General features: G+C 45.3%; 1 protein-coding gene across 9 annotated transcripts in view; it reads right to left on the bottom strand.

Annotated features, from left to right (window-relative positions):
• Positions 1 to 1,812: 1,812 nt before the first annotated feature.
• Positions 1,813 to 9,505, bottom strand: part of TNIK (TRAF2 and NCK interacting kinase) — a 153,637-nt gene continuing 145,944 nt past the window's right edge. For all 9 annotated transcript variants that reach the window (XM_027685582.1, XM_027685581.1, XM_027685589.1 and 6 more), the window contains 6 exons: positions 8,911 to 9,045; positions 8,545 to 8,645; positions 6,919 to 7,068; positions 5,792 to 5,951; positions 5,054 to 5,193; positions 1,813 to 3,365 (listed from right to left, as the gene is read on the bottom strand). In XM_027685582.1, the coding sequence (XP_027541383.1) occupies positions 3,282 to 3,365; positions 5,054 to 5,193; positions 5,792 to 5,951; positions 6,919 to 7,068; positions 8,545 to 8,645; positions 8,911 to 9,045 (770 nt within the window). In that variant the 3' untranslated portion in view covers positions 1,813 to 3,281. The remainder of the gene's footprint in view (positions 3,366 to 5,053; positions 5,194 to 5,791; positions 5,952 to 6,918; positions 7,069 to 8,544; positions 8,646 to 8,910; positions 9,046 to 9,505) is intronic.

The following is a 9,505-nucleotide window of genomic DNA, read 5'->3' as shown; positions in this document are numbered from 1 at the left end:
CATCTCTGCTGGATCCCCTCTGAGGAGCTGTGCCCTGGTGGGTGGCTTATCCTGGACACAGGCAGGGTATGGAATGGAGGTCCACCCCACACCTTCGGGAACAGGCAGGTTCAGTCACTGCTGGCCGACACGATGCTCACACTGGCCCCAGTTACGCAGCATCAAATCATTGCCTGAGCAGAAAAGGACCTTACATGGGCTCATGTGGAGACAAGGAAGTGCAGCACAACTACTTCAACCATTTCCAGCAACCAGCCCAGCTCTGGGGCCAGGGTCACCTTGACCATCCCCCTTCTGTCACAAAGATGTCACAAAATACACACTATCAACCTCCAAACCATCTTGCAACAAGAAAAAATCCCACAGATAATAATTCTGAAACAGGTTTGAAAACATGCAGTTCCCATGAGTAGCTGCTACAGCCTTACCTCTGAGCATCCTTCACCTGGGAGTGGTACTCAGCACCTCCCTGGGGTGCTGGGGGTCACCAGGGGCCTCACACAGCCTCGTGTCAGCTCTGGGGGCTTTTATTCCATTTGCCACGACTCATCCCTGAAGTTCATGCAACATTTCACAGCAACTTCGTAAATAACTCAATCTGCAACAGGCTCAAGTGACTCCTGCATGCACAGACATTACTGCTTTTTCCTCCTGCAGCACTGCTCAGCTGAACAAATAAATTTCCTTTCCCACGTAAAAACTCCCAGAAACAGAGTTTCAAAAGGAGGCCCAGATTTTATTTCTTTAAACACTAAGTAGTTTCTGAGAGCACTGATCAACCACAAGCGTATTTTACTTAAAGCAAAAGACAATAAAATCAAAGCTAGGAATATCTGAAGGAGAAAGCAGGTCATTATAGTAATCATGGGTTGATTTTGTAGAAGAACAGAAGTTTTTAGGTGGTAATGGTCCATCAAAACATCCCTTGGCCACTGCTGAGTGCTGGGCAGCAGCACAGGGCACACGTCCCATCTCCCTGCACTCATCCTGCTCCATAATGTTGCTCTCCTGAGAGTTTCCAGCCAAAGAGCACAGTGACTGGGAACTCTGAAAATCCCCTTTACCTCCATGTCCTCCAACACCCCAGGTTTTATTTACCCAAACATAAAAGGCATGGTTTAATGGTGAAGTTTTTTGTGTTTTATTGTGGTTGGCACCAGAAAAACGTTTGCTCTGTGGTATCTCCATACACACACACACCGTACACAACACTGTGGTAATACTGGTTTCTTGTGATTTTTTGTTTCAAATTATTCTAAGATTTTAAAAAATACATTCACACAACTACCTTATGTTTAAACACAATTATTTCCTTCTATTTCATCACTGTACCCAAAACCCTACATTAAAAAAAATAATCATCCAAGGCTGTGTATTTGTCACTTGAAGTGGGACCAAAAAAACCCCCAAAACTAGTTATCAGTTTGCAACATAATAAAACCTCTGGGCTTTACTTGATTTATATTTTAACCAAAATGAAAATATAAAGAGCTGGTGGCAATCAGTGTCTGTGATGGAGCTTGCATGGGGTTTGAACACCAGTATTGTGGTCCTATGGACATCCCTACACTCTGCAGGCTGCACTGGCCCAGCAGGAGGGTGCCTGAAGAAGGCACCCACAAAGCACATCTCACCTGTGCTCCCCTGGACCCCACATCCTGCTGCAAGTCCACCGCCAACAATCCCTGCAATACCAAACCGTGACACCCTTCCCATGGGATGCTTCGGGTGAGGATGGCCCATCCCACCCCATCCCCGCCGCCCCACATCGCCTCTCACCCTTGATAAAGATTCAAGTTTGACCAAGTCCTGTTGATTTAATCATTTTTTAATAAAGCCATCGTTACTGAGTACACCAAGATTGCCAGTTAAGCTCTCTATATGTCGCTGGAGGTAACAGCGCTGTGATCGACAGCGGAACAGAAAAAAAACAAACGAAACCAAACCAAAAAAACAAACCCCAACCGAAACGAGGTAGGTTAAAACCAGCAACACAGACCTTGTTATGCGACACCCCAACACCACAGGCGGCCATGCTTGCAGCTACTGAGAAAGAAAACCCCAGATACGCACCGAAAACGGAAATCAACTGAGCAGAGTTTATAAGGACACGATTCAACCTGAACTAAACACACACACACGGTTCGGCACAGATGTTGTCTTTCACTGTATGTTGGGTAATTCCTAGGGAGTGGAGGGGGTGGAAAACAAGTAGATTCAGACCCTTGGCCGAAGAAACCACACATATATATATTTTTTTAAGCTCTTTACAAGCCCAATCCAGCAATGTGGGGGGACAGGCAGCTTGTTTCGTGGTCCCCATCCCTGTGCCGGCTGCTCCCACACGCCAGCGCCCGGCTCCGGGCTGAGGGGCACGAGTGCCCGCAGCTTGCGCCGGCTTCGGCATCGGGATCCAGTGCCCACGGCATCCTGGGAGCCGTCTGCGGCCACAAATCCCACCTTGGGGGCGAGCACGGGGCTCCTCCGACCGCTCCGCCGTCCTCTCCTCCTCCGATCCCCCGTCCCAGCGCCCGCGGCCAAGCCCTGGGGCGGGAGGGCACCTCCGGAGCAACAAGAAATGGCACCTCTGTCCCTACCAAGACACACCATTATGTGAAGATCCATATAGAAATATGGATTGACAGACTTGACAAAAATGGTAGCTGATTTTTATTAGTCTAAGGCTAGTAGTTTAGCCATTTAAAATCCATTTCCCAAAAGAGGGGAAAAAAACCTATTACTTTTTCTCTTCTTTAAAAATCCGTTAAGCCGTTGCTGCCAAAAGCAACATGTAAATGTTGGTGAAGGCAAAAGATTTCTAAAATTACCCAGCTATATGGTTATGGCCTTCATCACAAAGATAAAAGGTACATTTATTGTGCTGTCTCTCACCAGATTTAATTGGTAACTTTACAACATACTATATATTTGATGCTAGCAGGCAGACAGAATTAAAAACAGACTTTTTGACACTGTTTTTCTCTCCCCGTTCTTACAAAGTAGGGGACAAAGAAAAAGTAAAACTAAAAAATAAAATAAAACAAAATAAAGGAAAACTCATAACCCACTATAACACAGCGTAATCAGGAGACCTCGGGTGGTCCAAGCGTGAAAGTCCATCCCTGGCCGCAGTCCCTGCCCCGGGGCTGGCGGCGCCGGGGGAGCGTGGGGAGGGGGTTCCTCGGCGCCCTCCACACCTGCCTCTACAGTGTTAGTCCACGTGTTTAATGTCCTTTAAATTAGAAATAATGCCATGGCGGTGAGTGCCAAGTGCTCCTCTGTTACCAGTTCATCATGGAGTTTCTGTTGAGGGTCATGAAAAACACTTGGCTGCTTCCTCCGGATCTCACCGATGCAAAAAATACCTGTTTGGAAGGAAAAAGTTATTATTATTTTTATTACTATTATTATTATTATTATTATTAAAAACCTCTGTTGATTCAGTGAGTGAGGAAAGCAGGAGCTGCCTCACACAATTGGTTTCCTCTGCCTAAACCTCCCTCCCCACTCCTTTTCTCTAGCTGACAGCACAAATTTTACACAGACCCATTGCCTGGTTCTCTGATGTCCATGGAATTGAGAGGCTGGAGCTAACCCATGCAGAGTGGGATCAAACTGAACCACTTATTAGTAAATGCAGTAAATAAATCTCCCTCTCTATAACTACCAAAAAGAGCAAAGTTTAAAACACCTTAAAAATACCAAGTTTATCCTGTTTTACTGCCACTGCACCATTTATTATGCAAAATTAATAAAACTGGTCTGGATCTCGCTAAACATTCACAATTTGGGTTGACACCTGCCTCGGTTTGAAATGGCTTTCTTTGGAAAAGTTAGTCCTAGTAATTCAGCTGTTCCTGAAAGTAAAGCTCAGGAAAATTACTTCCCTTCAATATGTTCAAAGCACAGAAACATATGAAGACTCTGTATGGGGAACATGGGTTTTGGTGCTTCTGGCAGGATCCACCAACATTTGATCCCAAGGGAAGTCTTAAAAAATAAGAAGTTATAATTTCCAAATACTGAAGGGGACAATCTGAAGCCTCTGTCCTTTTTAAAACTAAAAATTACTTAATCTTACCAATTTAACCAGTTCTCCAGAAAGACAAACATCTGGTTTTAGTATTTCAAACCCATCAGTGATCAGTTGGTTCCAGTATTTTAGAAAGACCAAGGTGGGTTTTTTTCTAGCTTTTTTAGAATTAAATTACACTTTAATTAAACTTAAATTCAGCTTCTTGAACAGCTTGACTCAGTTGCAAGGTTAGGATACGTTTTCCTGCAGAGTTCCAGTGTAACTCCATGCCACAGGCAGGGCAGTGCTCAAATAACCAGCAGCTGTTTGTGGTGTCAAACGTAATTTACTGCACATTGTTATACCCTGCTCTGTGGACAGAGCAATTGGTTTCTTCACTGCTTTCGTGATCATGTTCATTATGAAAGATCTCCCTGCTGCATGGTCCTGATTTATCTCAGTGAAACCTTGTGAGATGAGGTAACACCAACAGCAGAAACAGACGTTGGCATTCAACCATCTCTTCCATGCAAATAGGCCCTTTTTCTCCAGCAATTTCTCCTCATGCCCAACTTGCAACACCCACGGCAAGGGTCATCTACATGACAGCCATGGAACTCTGGTGACCCTCCAGAACAGTATTTATCAGTGCTGTCCACAGAAAAACATGAGGCTCCATGGAGAAAATAACTTAAGATGCATCAAAATGTTTCCGCATCAGAGTTCAAATCAGGGTCACTTGCACACTGTTGCCATTTCTCAACTTTTAGAGTTTACTTGGCAGCCTCAGTTTAATGTTCAGATGAAAGAACTTGGAGAAAGTCAAGCCAAGGGAATGCAGATCTCAGCTAGAGGAGGAAGAGATCTTGCAGGCCGAGGTCTCCATCCACTGGAGAAAATAGACTGGGAGTAGGTTTATGGGCACTGCTTATTAAACAGGACCTTCGGATTAATTATTAACCTCAAAATAAACCAGACTTAAAGTCTAAAAGCACCCTGCAGCTTAAAGCACGGATACAAGCTTTGAAGTGGACTTACCTTATCATTTCTTTCACATAGAAACTTTAACCTTTGAGCTCGCTTGTGCATAAATACTCCATCCAAATGTCCTGTCTCCACTGACCGGATTTCAATAGCTTTCTCTCCCCAGCCCATTATTTGATTGGAATGAATGTAGGCTGTCAAAAGGAAGCGTTTGGCAAGTGTTACAACTTGTGTTGAGTTAAATATTACGCAGAAAAGCTCTCATCAGCTGTTACTCAAAGCCTGTGTGGATCAATGGCAGAGCTCTGACGGCCGGGCAGGTGCCCACAGGGACAGCAGCCTTCTCAGAGCACTTTTCATCCAGAAATTGCTGAGCAATTTAAACAGAAGAAGCATCACTTCTTCAGATTTCGGGGAGCGAGGAGCTGGGCAGTGGTTTGCCTCCATTGGCTGTGGAGCTGAGCAACAGCAGAGCCAGAAGAGCAACCCAGGTGCTCCCAGCTCCACATCCAACCCCTCTTCCACTCAACACAGTATCCCACCAGTGCAACAGCTTGTATTATCTTATACTTATCTCATACTCAAGACAAACCAGAGCTCAAATCTTCAAGGAGTCCCTTGCTTTTGTTATGGAGGGCCAAACTGTAGAAATTAAGCAACTGCATCTCACAGCTGGCAGAGGGAAATCTCCTTTGATAAGAAAAGCCCAAATGACTCCATCTCAGCATTCTCGACTCCTCATCTTACTTGTCACTTGTATTTTAAGCAGGTGAAGAGGAAGGGTTGACCTACCCACGGAAGTAGGCATTTCTCCCCACTGGAGCACCACATCTTTAGTTATCCGTCCGTAGGTGTTCACGTAGACACCTTCATCCTCGTAGCACACGAGCATCTCCATCCCATCTGTTTTAGGCAGGATGACAATGGCGTGAGGAGTAATATTGCCCTGAATCTGCAGGCAAAATAAACCCTGAAAGTCAGAATTACATTGAATGGAGAAAAGGGGAAGGGGGAAGGGAGCAGAGCCTTGGGGAAAAAAAAAGCCCAAATCAACTTGAGAACAAAGCCCTCCCTCCATTCACCAAACAGTCACTGGCTTTCAGAGATAAGCTTGAAGGGGAATAAACTGTCATGTTTACCCTACCATCAGAGCTGTCTGACATGGCAAGGATAAACAGGTTTAGTAATTACAGACAGATCACAACATATACGCCCCCAAGACTGATGGCTGACACTTGGCTGGAACACAAATAAGTGACTGAGTCAATGAATCCATCTCCTGTTCAAATCAAGGTAAATAAACCCAGAATTTTACAGGCAGCCCTAGGGAGGAAATACTCCTAATTTTTAGCAATCAGTCTCTCAAGGGCAGCTGCGGTGACTTTCCACCCATGTCTGCCCTTCCATAGCTAAGACAACACAAAACCATCCCAAACTACCCTGGTATTACAAAACCATCCCAAACTACCCTGCTATTTCTCCCTATGCTCTTGCCAGATCTCACAGAGGAGGATCTGATGCTTGGATCAGATTCAGCAGTTCCTGGAGTTCTTTAGTGACACAGTTTCTCCTACACTGGTTAATCCTGGGCCAACAACATGGATACAGTTTAAATAAGCCCTACAAAACCCTAGAGAGAGTTCCATTATTGCTCCATGCAGTGTATAGATTCCCCTTTCTGTGGGACATGGCAACCTTAAACCTGACTGCTTGGGAACAAGGACAGAAACAGCCTGTGCAAATAATGAAGATGAAGTATGTGATAGCTTTGAGTCCTCTTTAAAAGTGGATATCAATGAGGACAGCACTGGAGGATGTCACACCCATCGCTGGTCACCATTTCTGAGCCACCAAGAGCCTCTCCAAACCCTGCTGGTGACCCACGTTACCCATGCAGCAGCACTCCCTCGCGTACTCACGTGAGATGGTATATAGATATCATAGGAGTTCCCAGAATCCACATCAATCACATGGAAACCAGTGTGTGATCCAAAGATAACCTTGAGCCTCTGACCCTCTTCTACAGTGAGGTCCACGAGCAACGGCTTGTGCTGGAGATCTGCAAAAGACTTTTATAATCCCTCCCGTGAGTACCACAGAAAACCCACCGATCCCCGCGGCAGCAGCCTGATGTGGTTCCCAAATCGTATTTGTTTGACTGTGTCTCCTGCTAAATATGTGGTTAGTTATATTCCTGCCTCTCTGTTCCTATGTCAGATGCCTCAGAGGGTATTACCCACTCACTCCAGCCATCCCAGCAGATAAGTGCTCACCCTTGCCAAGCACAGCTCCTTCCCACAGGAGCCCGAGGCCGGCACAAGGATTTGGTCTCTAAAGGAAAGCGACCGCTCAATTTTATGTGTTCAGTCAGCAGAGATCTGTGACCACCCACTTCCCCTCTTGGCAGGGATCACCACTCTGGTTTGGGCTGCTGGAATGAGTCAGTTTAACAAAGACCTGCTTTTCTCTGCTCGATCTAACCTGGTGGATGCAGGCTGGGACCAGCTCCCAGCCACGGATCGATCCAGGGCAGAGTATCTCTCCATGACTTAGGTGCTCAGCAGGAGGGTGAAACACCCCCAGAGACAGCAAAAAGCTCCTGGCTCTCTGTGCAAGGACCACTTTGACTCCTGACAGGGAAAATCTGTGGGTGGTATTTCACTCTCTCTCAAAAGATCCCTGCCTACAAGGCAAGGAAAGGATGTTCATCCCCCCAGGCTGCAGAAGCAGCACCAGGAGCACCAGCCAGCATCCTCAGAGCCCACAGAGGCTGGATCTCAGACCATTCTGATGCTGCTGAGCTCTCCATGTCACTGAGCCCATTTATTCTGGCTTTTGTTCAGAAAAAGCAAATGTGACCTAATACTGAATAAGCCCATTTGTGTTGGAAGGATGCAAAATGAGATTACTCAGCATGAACATGTCCACAAGGCATTGCCCCTTGCGACTTGTCTCTGCACTGAGCTGAGGATGAAAAGTGCTCTGAAGGACGAAGTACAAAATGCCCCTTGGCAGGTTGTAGAGGAGAAAGGTCTCACTGAGGAAACCGAGGAAAAGGGAGAAAAAAAAGAGAGAGAAAGAGTGGGTCATCCTCCCAAACTTTCTGTCTTGAAACAGAATCCACATTGCAGAAGGAGAGAGGACCTTGAAAATAAAAACAGAAAATCATGCCAAACTATTTTTGTCCTGTATGTGAAAAATTAGTCAGAGGTTAAAAAAACAAAACAACTAAAAAAATCCACAAAAAACCCCCACCAAAAACACCCATCAAAATCTCCAACTCAATTTTACTCATATGCATTTGATCAGCTTTCTGCAAACCCCCCAAGTGAAGCCTGCCAGCATAAAATAATATTAACATTTCATTGTTGGCCGTAATCAGAACGTATCCAATCTCTTCAGCCAGCATGGATCCCGTCTCTCATGCCTGTCAGGCATCCTGAGGAGCTCAGCTACATAAGCAAGAAGCTTTGCTGCTCTGCAGTGTACAGAAATCTCATGTATTTACAATTACTGGGTGTATTCTGGTTAAAAGACAGACATACCTTAAATGCCATAAACTTGTGATATGGTTTTGGAGCCCAGGCATAGATCTCTACAGCGTTCTTTAAGGCAATCACCAAGAACTTGATCCTTTCATATTTCACTAAAATAAAAATAAAACCCATTTTAAAAACATTCACTTTCTTTCCAAAAAGACTGAACAACTCATCTCCAGGAATTGCTTCTCAGGCCATCTCTCTGTTGATTCTCATTAAGTAAAGTGTCCACCTAACACAGACAGATGAATTCCAAATTTATCTGTGGCTATGGTCTACTCATTCTTTTAAGATAAAATTGTCAGGTCAGACCTAAAACTAGAGAATAAAAATGCATATCTTCAGACATTTATTTCCAGAGAGGCCACTCACCGACTTTGTAGTGGATGCATCCTTCCAGGTCCCCGACTGTGATCCAGCCCTGCTTCTTCTCCACCTCAGGGTCATTGTGTAAAATCCTGTTTCTCAGCCAGGACAGGTAATACACACGCAGCTTGTTCTTCTTTCCTGTTGGCAAAGGAAACATCCCTGTCAGAGCAGAGCGTGTGTGCAGGGGGAGTCTTGAGGTTTCAGTGCTTATTATACAAGATGATAAAATTCAAGTTTGTTTCATGATGAAGCTGAAAATAGTAATTTAGCTGTTGTGTTAGGTTTTTCTTGGGAAGAAACACATGGAAAGCAAAGCCCAGACCTCTGTCTCCCAGACTGCAGGCGGACACTGGAAAAGCCAGGCTTTTGCTTCCTGTAGGTGGGAAATGTTCCTTTTCCTATAAATCAGTGTTCACAGTGAGATGGTGGGGCACAGCAGGGTGCTGACCCCAGCTCTCTTACAGCTCAAGGCTCAGCCAACCACTCAGCTACCTGGTTTCTTTCCTTTTCTCTCCTTCATACAACATTAATTCTACCCTGGAGCTGAGACATGAGCTCCTTGGCCTGCGACAGGCATCACTGCTTGCCAAGCCCAGAG

This window comes from Neopelma chrysocephalum, unplaced genomic scaffold (assembly GCF_003984885.1).
Source record: "Neopelma chrysocephalum unplaced genomic scaffold, ASM398488v2 Primary Assembly neopelma1_69, whole genome shotgun sequence".
NCBI classification, from domain to species: domain Eukaryota; kingdom Metazoa; phylum Chordata; class Aves; order Passeriformes; family Pipridae; genus Neopelma; species Neopelma chrysocephalum.
Note: the sequence above shows the minus strand (reverse complement) of the source record. Positions and strands in the feature narration are given on the sequence as shown.